Here is a 15740-nt window from a genome sequence, read left to right on the forward strand (position 1 = left end):
GTTGGCTATGTCTATCGTTATTATATCATTTCATTATACTTGAGCGCATAAGATAAAATCTATGAAAGAGGAAATTGAGAAACCTGTAATGATCATAAAATACTTAGCTCTTATTTTATCCATGCTTCTTAATTAGTAGAGGTTCGTCGCATCATTAGCATTGGTAATGTAAGAACTAGCCTCTCTTGTTTGTAATTATTCACGTTCAGGATTTTTACTATTTTTAATAAAAGGCCGCTAGACGTTCTGTCTAGAGGTATAAATTTGTAAAAAAAAAATAGTAGAAGAGGATAAACCTTACCCCTGATTCCTGCTAGTGTAGACCAATTACAAGAAAGACAATAAGAATGGGTCCAAAACTATTTTGTAGTATATCATATATTCAAAGAGAACAACCTACACTTAGGTCAAAGTTGGTGTATTGATATGTTCAATTTTTATGATGATAGAATTAGAGGGAGCAACGGAGTCAGGATTTGAAGTTATGAGTTTTGAATTTATCATTGAGCTATACAATAACAACAATAAAAACCCACTGAAATTCCACAATGTGGGGTCTGAGGAGGATAGAGTGTACGCAGACCTTACTCTTACCAAGGTAGAACGACTGTTTTCGAAAGACCCTCGGCTCAATGAAAGCATAAAAATAGGTCAGATACGGCTAAAAATTCAAATCGATATGGAAAAGCAAATAGCGAAAGCGACACAAATAAAATAGAGTAATCAAAATGCAGAAAGTAATAGATAATAAAAAATAAATAAATAAAAAAATTATAAAGCGCTAATGCACTTACTAATAAGAAAGAATAACGAGACTATATACTAGCCTTCTACCCTAATGTGGGCCTTTCACCCCCTCCTATCTAAGGTCATGTTCTTGGTAAGCTGTAATGCGCCATGTCCTGTCTAATCACCTCTCCCAATATTTCTTCGGCCTACCCCTACCTCTTCTGAAATCATCCATGGCCAACCTCTCACACCTCCGCACTGGGGCATCTGTGTCTCTCCTCTTCACATGCCCAAACCATCTCAGTCGCATTTTCTGAATAGCCTAATTTGTAATCTTGTCGCTTCTGGTATGCCCACACATCCATCTCAACATTCTCATCTCGGCAACTTTCATCCTTTGAACGTGAGAGACCTTAACTGGACAACACTCCGCTCCATATAACATAGCCGGTCTAACCACCACTTTGTAGAACTTGCCCTTAAGTTGTGGTGGCACCTTCTTGTCACATAGCACACCGGAAGTGAGCCTCCATCTCATCCACCTTGCCCTAATACGATGTGTGACATCATCGTCAATCTCCCCGCTGCATTGCATGATAGACCCAAGGTACTTGAAACTACTTTTTTTTGGATGATTTGGTCACCAAGCCTAACTTTCACGCCAACCTCTTGAGGTGTCTCACTGAACTTGCACTCTAAGTACTCTGTCTTGGTTCTACTCAGCTTAAATATTTTTGACTCCAAGGTATGTCTCCAATCCCCCAGCTTAGTGTTAACTCCGCTACGAGTCTCATCAATCAGGACTATGTCGTCCACGAAAAACATACACCATGGAACCTCACCTTGAATTTGTCACGTCAATCCATTCATCACCAAGGCAAATAAAAAAGGACTAAGAGCTGATCTTTGATGCAATCCCATCACAACTGGGAAGTGCTCTGAGTCCCCTCCTACTGTCCTTACCCTGGTTTTGACACCCTCATACATGTCCTTGATCAGCCTAATGTACGCCACAGGTACACCTTTAGCCTCCAAACATCTCCATAATATCTCTCGTGGAACTTTATCGTAAGCCTTTTCTAGGTGATTGAATACCATATGCAAGTCCCTCTTTCTCTCCCTATATTGCTCCACCAGTCTCCTCATAAGATTGAACGTCCCGGCATAAATCCGAACTGGTTCTCTGAAATAGACACGCCTCTCCTTACCCTCATCTCCACCACTCTTTCCCACATTTTTATAGTATGACTTAGAAGCTTGATACCTCTATAGCTGTTGCAGCTTTTGATATCCCCCTTGTTTTTGTATAGAAGGATCATTACGCTTGACCTTCATTCTTCGGACATCATTGAGCTATAGTTATTTTAATTATTGGATTTACAACCAAATATTTAATTTAAGTAAAAGTTATTAAATTTGTCCAAATCTATACCTAATACTATAGCTCCGCCTCTTATTAGAAGTCATTCAAGACCGCGTGACAACCTTGTTTATTTGGAGTAAGATGAAAGTGTGAGAGAGATTGTTCAACAACAGGTTGAAGAGATTAGTAATCATCTCAATTTGGATCGTTATGTTGGCGTATATTTTCTAAGACTCCAACATTAAAAAAACAATTCAGAAAATACTTGTAAATTAAAACCTTCTATTATTTTCTAAGCCCATGACTATTTAGGTTATCTATATACGCAAGCTTTACTAATTTTTAGCACAATTTAATTCATTAAATACAATCTTAGTATTAGGAAATGGAGGACGTAGCTTCTTTTCTATGAAACAAGATTTTTTTTTTACGTAATCCTCCATTGCAAGTACTATTGCATTACAACAATTAATATTTATTTATTTTGCGAAAATTCCACTATCTATTAGTCCAAATTGCCCCAACTCGACTTAACTATTTGACAATAAAAGAAAGAGAAGTTCGCTTGTGTACGGATTTACTAAATCAGAAAATTTTCAGCTCAATTATTTACCGTTATAGTTGGGTCTATTCAATAACCTACTGATTTAGATAAATATCTAATATGTTTTTGATCAAAGAAGTCATTTTAGAGTAAATGGCTAAATTCACCGGTGACCACCTAAATTTGATATCAAGTTTCATTTAAACACCTTAACTAAACTTTGTTCATTTTAGACACCTAATGTCAAGCCCCGTTGTGTCATTTTGATACTTTTCGCTGACTCAACTTAGCACATGTGTTGCACGAATTTTGAGCGCGTGACAGACTTTTTTTCTTATAAATATTTTTTTCTCCTTCTTCTTCTTCATCACTCTTTCTCCCTTCCATCTTCTCCACCTTCCACCACTCTCCATCACCACACAACTTTTAAAAAAATTCTACAAATTATACTAGGTTACATTCTTTGATTCTTTCATCTTCTTTGAAAAATCAAATTTACATCTTGCTTCATTTTAAGAAACAAAACTGATTTCAAGGATACAAAAAAAGAAATCAAATTCTTTCAAATGAAAAAAATGATTTATATTTTACCTTCTCCGTTGAAATTAAGAAATAAAACTAATTTCAAGGGAACAAAAGAAGAAATAAAGAAGCTTCACTTGAAAAAAATAAAAAAAATCTCTTTTACATATCCATCATTGTAAATCCCAATCAAAGTAGCATAAGAAATCAAGTTACTTCAAATGTCATACAAAAACTTGTCGATTTAATAAAATTTAACTTATTCTTTCAATTTATTTTATTTTGTGAACTAATCCCTATTTTGTTATGGGTTTTGGTATTGATCCAAAGGGGAAAAAATAAAGTAAAAGTGAGTTTGTTTTTTTTTTTTAAAAAAATCCATGTGTCACATATTGATTCGTTTATTTTTTTGCATAGGAGGCGTTTGAATGTATGCGCTTAGGCTGATTTTAAAAATATAAAAAAAGTATCAAAATGACATAGCGAGATCTGATATAAGGTGTCTAAAATAAATAAAATCTAATTAAAATATCTAAATCAAAATTGATGCCAATTTTATGAGGCCACCGATGAATTTGGCGGAAAAAAATTAAATATGATCCCTGGTCAATGATATCAAATGGGACAAAAAGGAAGGCCCCACCTTTTGGTCTTTAAAAAAAAATCTTTTTGAAATGTGAAACTGTAATTTCTGAATTTTTTTTCTCAAGGGACTCAAAATTCAAAAACATGATATAAAATTCCATGCACAAAATACAGTTATATCTGAGTTTCAAATCCATTTTCAAATTAAATTTAGAGCTATATAATAATTAATTATAAAGTAAATAATAATCTTGAATTGAGTTATTACCACGCTATTAATGTTTACATAACATCTCATGCAGTGTGAAGATCATGTACTGCCATCAAAATTTCTCTTAATAAATACATACTTGCATCAAGTGTTTATATTATATTCTATAAATTCACTGTACTTCACTAATTTAACAAGGAGCGAATGTAAGTTAATTAACTGTCATTACGTTCTAAAAACCCGTATATCCACACATTGTATATTTATTTGCTTGAGGTAAACACTAATATCAGTAATTTTTGTTATCCATCCTATATTAAAGTTAGTAAATCAGAAATAGTAAATATAAAAAGAGAAAAAAAAATAGTATTCGAATCCACAAAATTCACTGTGTGTCCTTAAGGAATTTAATCCCTCACTGTACCCGAGGTTATAGATTATTTTCTCCCAGGATAAAACGGATAGATCATTAAAGAAGTAGCGGTACGTCAAACTTCTTCAATTTCAGCAAACTTAGAAAGCAGCAATGTAATCACACAAAGACACAATTTTGTTTGTAAGAAAATATATGCAAAAGAGAAGGAAAATTCAATGAATAAAAATGAGAGGAAAATCCTTATTTATAGACAACAAAGAGTAGTGTGAACAAGTGTTTATTGTGGCTTATCGAAAAAGTCACAATCCTTCACAAAAGTCACAGTCTTTCAGAAAAGTTGCAACTCTTTTAAAGAAGTCACAACTTTTTGAAACAGTCACAACCCTTTTAATGAAAAATCACGACCTTTCATTTCCAATTCACATCTTTAAAAGCCAACATTTTTCACCATTTCTCAATAGGGTAGTTTCCAGGAAAAAACATTTTTTTTTCTCCAAAGAAAAAAAAAAATAACTCATGTCGTGTTTATAAAGGGATTAAGATCACCAATCCACGGTTTCTGACCTATAGGCCCAATGGAAAATTATAGAAGGCCTTGATGTCGACAAAATGGGGCCCAGTCGGCCCAATTTGAAAAGATTTTTTTATCTTCAGAACCACAGCAAGTTATCACTGCTTACGTGGCGTTAACTGAGAAGGGTATGCGCATTACGCACCCCCTATTCTCCATGAAAATCCCAAAACATATCTTCCCCCCTCCATTTTTTTCTACTCTCTCCAAATAGCCAAAAAAATCTATTTCATATTTCAATCGTCTTTTACAAACCCTAACAACTTCAACTTGAGGTTTTTGAAGTAGTAATTACTCTGTTTTGTGGATTCTGATAAGGTAATTTCACTGTTTCTGAGCACCGGCGCCGTCGGAAACGGTTCAATATGAGCTTTTGAGCTAGAGCTGAGTTCTAGAAGCTTCTCTTATCCTGGTATATTTCTGGAAACTTCTACTGGTAGTTTATGTATTACTGAACTTGGATTTTAGTTGGTTAAACTTGAGATAGACTATTACTTATGGAATCTAAGTTGTTATGGATTTGGTGACAATCAGCGAGGTTGTTTAAGTTGTGATCGATGCTTGTTGTAGTAGTACGGTTTGATGCTCTTTTGTTATAGATTGGAATTAAAGGGATATTTTGAATATATTTTAAAGGAATTTAAGGGTGATTTTGGTGAAGGAGGTGAAGTTTTAGTGGAAAATGATGTCTGTAGAGAGATCATTTGAAGCATGGGAAGAGGTGCAAAGACATGGGCAGGATTTAGCGGATAAGCTTGCTCAAGGAGTTACCGGTTTGATTCAGTCGCATATTACTCCTCCGTCGTTTCCATGGCCTTATTCACAAAATTCCAAGTTTTTTGATGTAGAGTTGCCAACTCAAAGTTTTATTCCGAGAGATTTTGGGATAGCTGTGGATAAATCTGCAATTGCAGGGGTTTCAGCAATTTTTGATATGGGGAACAGAATAGGGCAAGCTTCCAAGCTTTTCGATGTAGAGTTGCCAAGTCAAAGTTTCATTCCGAGGGATTTTGGGATAGCTGTGGATAGCTCAGCAATTGCAGGGGTTTCATCAATTTTTGAAATTGGAAACAGAATAGGGCAGGCTGGAGCAGACTTTGGGGCTTGCTTGAATGGAATGGTTCACCAGTTTTTCAGGAAGTTGCCAGTGCCTTTTCGGCAAGATGAGAATTTAGGATTGTCTTTGATGGCTGGGACAGATAGCCAAAGAGCTGATCTGAATATTACCCTACAGGAGGATTTGGGGTTGTTGGCCGAAAGATTTAGGGGATATGGCTATGCTGAAAAGGATTCTGCGGAAGATAGACCAAGTGAAGAGGAGTATTTTGGTGTTAATTTGAAGGCATTCAAACACTTTGGCAGATCACAGGTAAAATTTTAGTGAAAAGTGACAGGGTTATGTTCTTGTCTAGTCACATCTATAAATTTCTTCATTTTTGCGCTCAATATGATTCCTTGCTTTGCGTGTTACAAACATTTGGTTGATGCTTGTTTTATAGAATACTTAAGGTGCAGTTTTATGGAATGAAGATTTCCATTAGTTTGATGTTGGATTCACCCCTTAGTAAGTATAATTTTGATTTTGCACTTAGAAGATACTTAAGCTGCAATGATGTGAAATACGGATATTTCCGCCTGTACTCTGTCTATAAGCATTAGCAAATATGACGTATGCCTACAGTCTACTGGTTTAGAATGCAGCACTAGTTGATCAAGGACTCCAGGCAGTGGTAGAGGTGTTGGGCTTGGCCTATAGTGACGTCAAAGGCTTGCTTTCCGATGCATAGTTAGCTTTCCGTCCTAGGGTGTTAACCCTATAATAAGTAGTGACAGTGGTCCCCTTCGAATGTGTGGGGTAAGTTCTATTATTGAATATGTAGGCAGGAGACCTGTTGAAGTATTTTCCTTGCTTCTCAGAGGAAAACTGAGGGAAAATCCTTTGAGGGGACCTAAGGCTAAACCCTGAAAGTTCCTTTAGAAAAATGTGAAGCCAAAGGCAACATATTATGGAGAATAACAAGTTGAATAATTACCAAGCCATTCTGTTTAAAACAGGTGGCTAAAGAACTCTAATCCGAATCAAACAAGGAATCCTTGTAAATCAAGAAACATTTAAAAGGAAAAGAAGTGATATAAAAAACTGCTAATTTGACTGGGAAACAAGCATGGCGTTGTTATCTAAACCAAATAAAACTAAAATTCAAATCCTTAAAGACTCGTGTAGTGCCCCTAGTGTTTAGCTCAATTGAAAAAACTTGAGGCCTTGTGTCTTTGGTCATAGGTCCGAGCCCTACGCCAAGCGAACTAAATCTGGTATTTAAGTGGGGAAGGGTAAAGGGGCAAGCCCATCTTCCCACTGTTTCAAAGGCTGTGGCTGGCCCAAAAGGCCAGCTCCAGACAGATTTCTCGGTCCTTAGAAAAAACTAGAGCAGTATGTAGATAACTGTAGTATGGACAAAACTGGTTTCACATATGAGAAATGAGTATTTCATTTTTAGCCGTTGACAGCCCTAGATTTTCCTTGTTATTTCATATTATTGGGGGACACATTGTAGCATCAAAAGCAACAAAGATTGCTTTTGGATAATGCTTCAGAACTTCTTTGTGTGCTTCTTATTGTTTATCAGTTTTTCAGTAAAGTATTCATCAATGTTGACATTCAGCCACAGCTGATCCAATTCTAAACTAGCAATTACTTTCCAATTATCTTCTGATATGCTGAGTGATCCTTGTTTTAGAATCTTGGCTAGGATGATCCGCATTTAAATGTCAATTTGCTTCTGTAGATAGAAAAAATATCAAACAGATCACCAAGTGACTGTGTGTTCGTCATGTCATTCATCATGCATGTGTAAAGTAACAATTCTCTTGATCCCTGCCAATTCCTTTTTAATGAATTGGGACTGTGGTTCCAGTTGTGGGATTGTATCTGTTCTAAACTAGTGTGGGTTGACTAGAGGTGAGAAATATGTTGTAATTTATGTTCCTTTCAAAAATATGTTGTGATTTATGCTCCTCTGTTGTGGGTTTTGAGATCTTACTTTCTTGATCTCCAAATGCAGGGTACAATCAACTTTTCATCAACATATGAAAGTAGGACCAGGAATGTAGAAAGTTCTGTGGCTGCTAGAGGAGATTTATGGAGAGTAGAGGCATCACAGGGCAGTTCCACATCAGGAAATGAAAATTCTTCCCTGTTCCTTGTCCAACTTGGACCAGTACTTTTTGTCCGTGATTCAACACTACTTCTGCCTGTTCACTTGTCTAAGCAACACCTTCTTTGGTATGGCTATGACAGGAAGGTATGCAAACTGTAACTTTAGAACATTGTTTGCTTGTGTTGAGAAGTCTTCCAGCACTTTTGGCCTTTTGGGCACCGGTTTGGGTGTGTACTGGTTGTATTGTAGTATGTTCTGTTGTACAGACACAAGTCTATCTATTCATGAATATAGCATCTCTAATTTCCACATGATTTATCTACTCTGCTGGAGATGAGATGCCATGAACTGTTGAATCAGATTTGTCTAAGTGATTGGCAGGGTAGCAGCAAGGTACCGATATGAATATAGCATCTCTAATTTCCACATGATTTATCTACTCTGCTGGAGATGAGTTGCCATGAACTTATCTTGAATACCAAGCCTGCCTGATGTCCTTGTGTACCATATTTAGTCAAGAAATTATTACCTTATTGAGTGAATGATTTCAATAACCTTGTGTACCAAAATGACTCATTTTTACATTTGTTGTGTGTATAATAATTATGTTTATTTACTTGTCTCTTTTGATCAATGGACAGCGTGGGATGCATTCTCTTTGTCCAGCCGTGTGGTCAAAACACCGAAGGTGGCTGCTTATGTCGATGATTTGTCTTAATCCTTTGGCCTGTGTAAGTGGAGTTTTATATTCACGTACACTACTGGTATTTGCTGCTATTTTTGTGGAGTTTTGGTTGCTCCCGTTCTTGATTTATTTATCATGTTTGCGCATGACACTTCTATTTCTTGGGGAATTACTTTTCTTTGACTGTATGCTAGCTGAGGACACAGCTGGTAAGAGTAGAATTTTATATTCATGTACACTATTGGTATTTCTGCTAATTTTGTGGAGTCTGTTCCCATTCTTCTTAATTTATTTATCATGTTTGCGCATGCAACTTCTTTTTATTGAAGAATTACTTTTCTTTTACTATATGCTAGCTGAGGACATAACTGGTAATATTCCCCTGGCAGCGATGATCTATTAAGTCTTTAATTCTTTCCAGAAAGATTTGTAAAGCTTGGTTAGTTCTTAAACTGATGTCTTGAATTTTTGAAGGCCTGGAAAAAAAACAGTTATTTGTATCACTAAACTTTCTTGGCCTCGGTTACGTTTAGCTCGTGCTAGAATAGAGACTCAATGATTGGAGGTGACTTGTAAACCTGATATTTTATTCAGGATGTGGTGTTGAAGTATTGATCTTCATTAACTTGTCTGTTGGTAATCATGCTAAGTTTATACACAAGCAAGAACATAGCATAGGGGAAGACAGTAACTTCTGTTGTGCAGAGAATTCTAGATGCTTTTTGTGGACAACCTAATAATCTTTTTTGTTTTCCAATTCTGAAGCTTAGTGGGTATGTGACCATCCTCCACTTAGGTAGCTGACTTGATTCACAAGGATTTGATCTCAGATGCTTTTCTACCCTGTTGTTTTTCTCTCTTTGCAAGCTTAATTACTCAAAATGTATTTTCTTTTAGCAGCTAATTAAACCTCTTTATTTTGCAGTCGTTTATGGACTTGCAGTTTCCAAATGGTCAAATCACTTACGTATCTGGGGAGGGCTTGTCCACCAGTGCCTTTTTACCTCTATGTGGAGGTTTGCTTCAAGCCCAGGGTCAATACCCGGGGGATCTCAAGTTCAGTTTCTCTTGCAAGGTGAGGTGATGTTTAATGTGAGGAAGTATTTGACATTCGATGATTTCTGTACTTTTTCCCACTTTATCAGTTGTTTTATTTAAGAACAATATTCACTTATTATATGCAGAATAAATGGGGAACGTGCTTTACACCGATGATGCATTGGCCCGACAAATCATTTAGCTTTGGGGTTACCCAGGCATTAGCTTGGAAGAGATCTGGTCTCATGTATAGGCCAACCGTTCAAATAAGGTAATACTAGCTGCTTCATATTTATTTAACACTGAACTTTTCTGCTATCTGCTGTTTTTATGGTGTTGGCATCAACATCTGATGGTGCAGTGGCATGAGCAAATATGAAGGTTTCTATATTTTCATGTGAGGCTGAAATCTTCAATTGTCATAAGCCTTTTCCTGGTTTTCTCTGTGATGTGGCAATTGTGTTCATTGCACTTGCATTCTGCTTACATTTACAGTCACTTATCGCTTGATAAGTATTGTTCATCTCTTCCTTCTTTAATGTGGAAACAAGTTTTATCTGTTGCTGTCTCATCATTTTCTTTTCTCACTATACCTATCCACCCATCAGTGTATGCCCGACATTTGGTGGGAGCAGCCCTGGTTTGCAGGCAGACATCACACATTCTCTAAAGGAGGAATTAAATATCATCTGTGGCTGTGCACTTGCAACACACTCTTCTGCGTTTGCATCATTAGCTGTGAGTCAATCCTGTTTCCCTCTTTCTTTTTTTTTCTATTTTTGTGGGGGGGGGGGGGGGGGCTCTCACTTGTTATATGTCGCTTCACCCATGTTCCTGCTTCTTTCTTATTTTGATATAAATCTTTTTCTTGTGCAAATGCAGCTTGGGCGGTCAAAGTGGAATGGAAATGTTGGGAGCTCGGGGGTGGTTCTTAAGGTTGAAACCCCTCTTGGCAACACTGGCAGGCCTTCGTTCTCCATTCAGTTGAACAGCGGGATTGAGTTTTAATAAAATTTCCCCTGTCCAAAAGCCACGTAATACTGCCATCATCTGTAAATAGCCTATGCATGGCAATGGACTGTCACATGTATAGTTCATCTAATCTCTTTACTGGGGTTTTTTTACTTTAATGGCAGAAAGGGGGAAATTAGCTCTTTAATCACAAAGTTAAGCATATTTCTGGGGCCGATCTTTTAATTTTTGTATCCATTTCCTCTTTTATTAGAGTCTTAAGGTCGTTACACCAATGTTGTGCAGGAGGGAAGTTGTGGTAATTATATATCCCTTTTGTTCTAAATTGACTGGTTTGGACTTCTCTTTTGTGCCTTTCATTTTTCAGGCTTTGTTGAAGTTATGACTAGTTTTCTAAAAATGAAATATTTACCTTTTGTTTTATTGTCCTAATTGTAAATATTTAAATCAGATTAGTCATTCAAAGTGTGACAAAGGGTGGATGTTTTTTTCCCCCTCGTAATCCTTGGAGTTATAGGAGTGGAGCAGATTTGTTGCAATAAGTTCTACCTGGCCAGTGCCATTGCTATTTTGCTGCAGATGCGCCCCATTGCCACAAAATTCCAATAATTGGTAGGTAAGAAGATTTTATAGAAACGTAAAGATTGTCACCTCATACAGCTTATCGTTCAATTCATTCAACTTCATTGGATTCTTTTTCATGTTTGAGAATCCCCTTCTTGTCTTAAAAGGATTTTTTTTTTAAATCTATCCCATCTTATTTTGGATATATCTCAAGTCTCGAGGCATGCTAGTGGTTGCTCTGTCTGGTTAAGGTCAAGCGGCCTTTGCCACTAAAAACTTGTGATATCATTGACCAAATAATATCTGCTTTTCGAAAGAACCCTGTCAAATGTTTTCTTTCATGCAAAAGATGAAGTGACCATATCAAGCATGTTTCAGTTTCAGTTGCATTGAATGTTCAACAACCAACATGGGTTGTGATTCAGTGATGTGATTGTTTCACCCACAGTTATGGGGTTAGAGTTTTAGGAATGAAAAAAATTCTGTTAGGAGCGCTACTCCCGAATGGGCCTTGCAGTGCGTGATTCGAATTTAGTCGGGGCTCCACAGGCTCCGAACACCAGGCGGGAAACCAAAAAAAAAGATTGTTCAACAACAAAACAATGGTGTTGCATAATCATTAAAACGAGTATTCATTCCATACAATCCTAAGAATAAATTAATAAAACTTTGCATTTAATATATATATAGAAAAGCCATTAAAATAGTAGCCTATCCAAGAAACTGACGGTTGTAATCTTCATTGAATAGAGTCATTGTGAATGGATCCGTGGAGCCCTTGAGAGGATCATCAATAATAGCATTGAGCTCTTCACTTTCAATTGTCTCTTTTTGGGTAATTGGATCATCTGCTCCTCTCTTTCTTTTCACTCGGCAAAGTACGTAATTTTCTTTATATCCCTGGATTTTTTTTTTGAGAGTTAATATACTAGTAGTAATTATGCCAAAAAGAATAAGGAAAAGAAAAAAAAAACTATGGTGAAATTTTAATGTACTAGAAACTTATAATGTAGTGAGGTGGGTGCACATAGTTTAGATTGCCTTATTTTAAGTAGTTTTTGGCTTTTAAACTTTCTTTTAGAAAACCTTTGGGTTGACTTATAAGTTGCTGAAACAACTTATAAACTATTTTCAGCTTTTTTGAGTATTTGACATGTCAACTTAAAATCATTTTGTGCTTAAAATAAGCCCCAAAAAATAATTGGTTATGTTTGACTTAGCTTATCTAAAACAGCTTATAAGTTGAAAAAAGATAAGTTGGGTTACCCAACTTTTTTTGACTTATAAGCTGCTTAAAATAAGTTATGTCAAACAGACACTAAAACAGCTTATAAGCATGAAAGTAACTTATAAGTTATTTTAGATAAACTAAGTCAAACAGTTAGTTTTAGAGGTGTTTGGAAAACACAAAAAGTGTGATAAAAAAGTACAAAAGAAGTCAAAAATCAAAAGAATACAGAATAATTATACCAATTTTTTCTTTTCAAATCAAAAACTTGGGAAATTATGATGATTGTGAACTTACACGATGTCGTTGACGCAATTTATTTTTGACTTCTTCACAAAGTGAATATTCTTTCATAAGCCATTGTCCATCTTCTGGTGAACCTAAATGTTGATATCTTAAACTTCTTTTGTATCCTAAAATTGAACCTCTTTCACTACACACTGCTTTACCTTTGTCTTGTGATTTCCATGAACCTTTTCCAACGCTTCTAACAAACCTCGTATTTTCTCTCCTTTTTTTCTTTAACTCTGTAAAAAAATACAATGTCCTCTCTTTTTTACCTTCAAAAAATAACCATGGTTCTTTTGAATAAAGATCTTCAGTCCCAATTGGAACTAATGTAGAAACATGTTTATCAATCACATGGTGTAATAGATATTTCATCAATTCTCTGTCCATTGGATGGAATCGAAATCCCTCTATATGTGTTGAATACGAGGTACTTTCCTGTACTTGCGTCATAGTCGTCGTTTGGTACAAGGTTGAAGATTGTCGGGAAGGGAAAAATGTTTATTTTTTTATTTTTTATGGTATAATTGTTGGTACGAGGTTGTTTTGTGTATTTATAGTTTTACGTAAGATGGATGGATTTGGGAATTTGTGATGTGTTCGGACTATAAAAAAAATATACAATTCTTTTAAACTTGTTTGATTTAGGTTTCTTTGTGTCCTAATTTGATAGGACAAGGAAATTCCCAAAATAAAAGGCATTTGTAGAAAACTAAAAACCATAAACCAAAAACCAAATTTGGGTAGGATTTGGTATTGTTTTAACTTTTTTTAGTTCGCGTCTAAATAGGACTAATTTGTAATTCAATTTAACTAGGACTAAATTTTCAGCTTCTAGTAAGTTTTCCCTTTTATAAATAGATAAGATAGTCAATACTATTTATTTTTCGGTGAATAGTCTAAAATGTCTTCAACTATTTAAATTGGTACAAAACTAACATTCATTCATCTTTTGAACTCCAAATACCCCTACGTCATTCTTTTGGCTAAAAAATACACTTATTTATAACGGGTCACACTGATAAGGAGAATGAAAGGCAATATTGTAACAAATTCCAGAGTCTAAGGGCATGTTAGGTCCTTCTCCGTTAAAATAATATTTAATATAATTTGGATTCCAATAGTAAATTAAAAATAAAAAAAGTTAGTCCTCTACTCCCTACACTCACCCTCCCCCCTTCCTTCACTTCCTCTCTCTTCCATTTTTTTTTCCTTCTTGGATCTTGTCCATCATTTTAAATTTTAATTTTTTTTCAACTTGTGACAACGAGAGGAAAATAGGAGGAAAATAATAATGACATTTATATAAAAATAATTAGTTTTATGGAAGATTATTTAATTAAACAACTATATATGTATACTGCATTTTTCTTTTGTGTGTATCAAAAATTTAAAATAAAAGAGTGCAAATAAACTTTTCTCCTATTCTCACCCCTACCATGATAATAATAAAATTAAAAGAATATGAACATCTAAGTCCATTTCAAGTTTGAGTCCGTGATATTTTAATTAAGAATAAAAGATTTTAAAAAAAGAGGGAATGAACAAGACGATTGTATAATTGATAGAAAAAAATTTATTACTAAAAAATAATAATTTTTTTAATAGATGGACAAACAGACGGACGAGTATGAATTTTAGTTGGATCCATAATTATGAGTTGGATTATAATAAAATTGGGGTTGATTTAAAATAGGCCAATAGGAAGATATCATGAAATTAATAATTTTTTAAAAATAAGGGCAAATATGAGTCAAAGAGTTAATATTGAAGGTGTCTGCTTATGTCGATGGTTTGTCTTAATCCTTTGGCTTGTGTCCTAGATAGCTGATACCATGAAAGAGATTAATCCCGTTGATTTATTTCATTAACCTCATCAGTTTATATACACAAAATATAAAATATAATTAGACTATAATAAAGAAAATTAAATATCGATATATTAGAGACTAAATATATATACAATCTGTTACCATCTGTCAGAATATATTTTCATATATTCTAACAATCCACCCATCAGTGCATGCCCGACATTTGGTGGGAGCAGCCCTGGTTTGCAGGCAGACATCACACATTCTCTAAAGGAGGAATTAAATATCATCTGTGGCTGTGCACTTATAAAGAGGTAAATTATTAATAGAAGAAGGTTTTTGTGATTTGTGAGTGCAGATTTGTAGTTTTTTGTTGTAAATTTGTATAATATTAACAATTCGTTGATATTTACACAAATTAGAATAGAAAGTTTGAAGATTTGAAAGTTTGAATGCTTGAAGATCTGAGGTTTGGATTTGGAGGTTTGAAGATTGTATTGAAGTTTTTTCAAAACTTTATTCAATATAAACGACAGTCGTAAAACATTTAGAATTCAATATTATTCATTATTATGTATTCCACAGTTGCTATTGTGGAAAATATATAATAGATTTTGAAAAACATAAACTAATTTAAATATTAATGTTTGAAATTCAGGTATAATACTCTTTTAATACAAGCACACTTAAAATATATTTATAATACATATTGCAAACGTCGCTTCTTTTTTAGTGATACCAACCAAAATAATTTATAAGAAACATATAATACATATTTTATTCGTAAACAATATATTTATAATACATTTCGCAGATTCTTCTTAGTGATACCAAATAAAATAAATTTATAACACACTTATAATACATTTTTAATACATATTGCCTACATCACTCATTTTTCTTAGTGATACCAAATAAAATAATTTATATCACACTTATAATATATGCATAATATATTTTTAATACATATTGCAGATATCACACTTTTTCTTAATAATACAAACTAGAACAACATTAGACACATATAATATAATATATATTTTATTATCAGTGATATTAACCAGAATAATTTATAACACTTATTACATTTATAAT

At 34.5% G+C, this 15740-nt stretch overlaps 2 protein-coding genes across 2 annotated transcripts; one reads left to right on the top strand and one right to left on the bottom strand.

Annotated features, from left to right (window-relative positions):
• The first annotated feature begins 5035 nt into the window (after window positions 1-5035).
• On the top strand, window positions 5036-11204 carry LOC129891896 (uncharacterized). The gene is made up of 7 exons (XM_055967373.1): window positions 5036-6270; window positions 7964-8203; window positions 8701-8790; window positions 9670-9819; window positions 9929-10053; window positions 10391-10520; window positions 10665-11204. The coding sequence occupies exons 1-7, from the start codon at window positions 5584-5586 to the stop codon at window positions 10788-10790; spliced, it is 1548 nt and encodes a 515-aa protein (XP_055823348.1). The 5' UTR covers window positions 5036-5583; the 3' UTR covers window positions 10791-11204.
• Window positions 11205-11911: 707 nt separating this feature from the next.
• Window positions 11912-13486, bottom strand: LOC129893142 (NAC domain-containing protein 96-like). The gene is made up of 2 exons (XM_055968636.1): window positions 12844-13486; window positions 11912-12218 (listed from the first exon to the last, which is right to left on the bottom strand). The coding sequence occupies exons 1-2, from the start codon at window positions 13285-13287 to the stop codon at window positions 12030-12032; spliced, it is 633 nt and encodes a 210-aa protein (XP_055824611.1). The 5' UTR covers window positions 13288-13486; the 3' UTR covers window positions 11912-12029.
• Between the last annotated feature and the right edge of the window lie 2254 nt (window positions 13487-15740).

This window comes from Solanum dulcamara, chromosome 6 (genome assembly GCF_947179165.1).
Source record: "Solanum dulcamara chromosome 6, daSolDulc1.2, whole genome shotgun sequence".
NCBI lineage: Eukaryota > Viridiplantae > Streptophyta > Magnoliopsida > Solanales > Solanaceae > Solanum > Solanum dulcamara.

What these genes read in the sequence shown, in the direction of transcription:
- LOC129891896 (XM_055967373.1), top strand. Translation starts at nt 5,584, where the DNA reads ATGATGTCTGTAGAGAGATCATTTGAAGCATGGGAAGAGGTGCAAAGA. An exon ending in AACACTTTGGCAGATCACAG is followed by an intron (nt 6,271 to 7,963) that starts GTAAAATTTTAG and finishes CTCCAAATGCAG; the next exon opens with GGTACAATCAACTTTTCATC. An exon ending in CTGCGTTTGCATCATTAGCT is followed by an intron (nt 10,521 to 10,664) that starts GTGAGTCAATCC and finishes GTGCAAATGCAG; the next exon opens with CTTGGGCGGTCAAAGTGGAA.
- LOC129893142 (XM_055968636.1), bottom strand. Translation starts at nt 13,287, where the DNA reads ATGACGCAAGTACAGGAAAGTACCTCGTATTCAACACATATAGAGGGA. An exon ending in AATTGCGTCAACGACATCGT is followed by an intron (nt 12,219 to 12,843) that starts GTAAGTTCACAA and finishes AAAAAAATCCAG; the next exon opens with GGATATAAAGAAAATTACGT.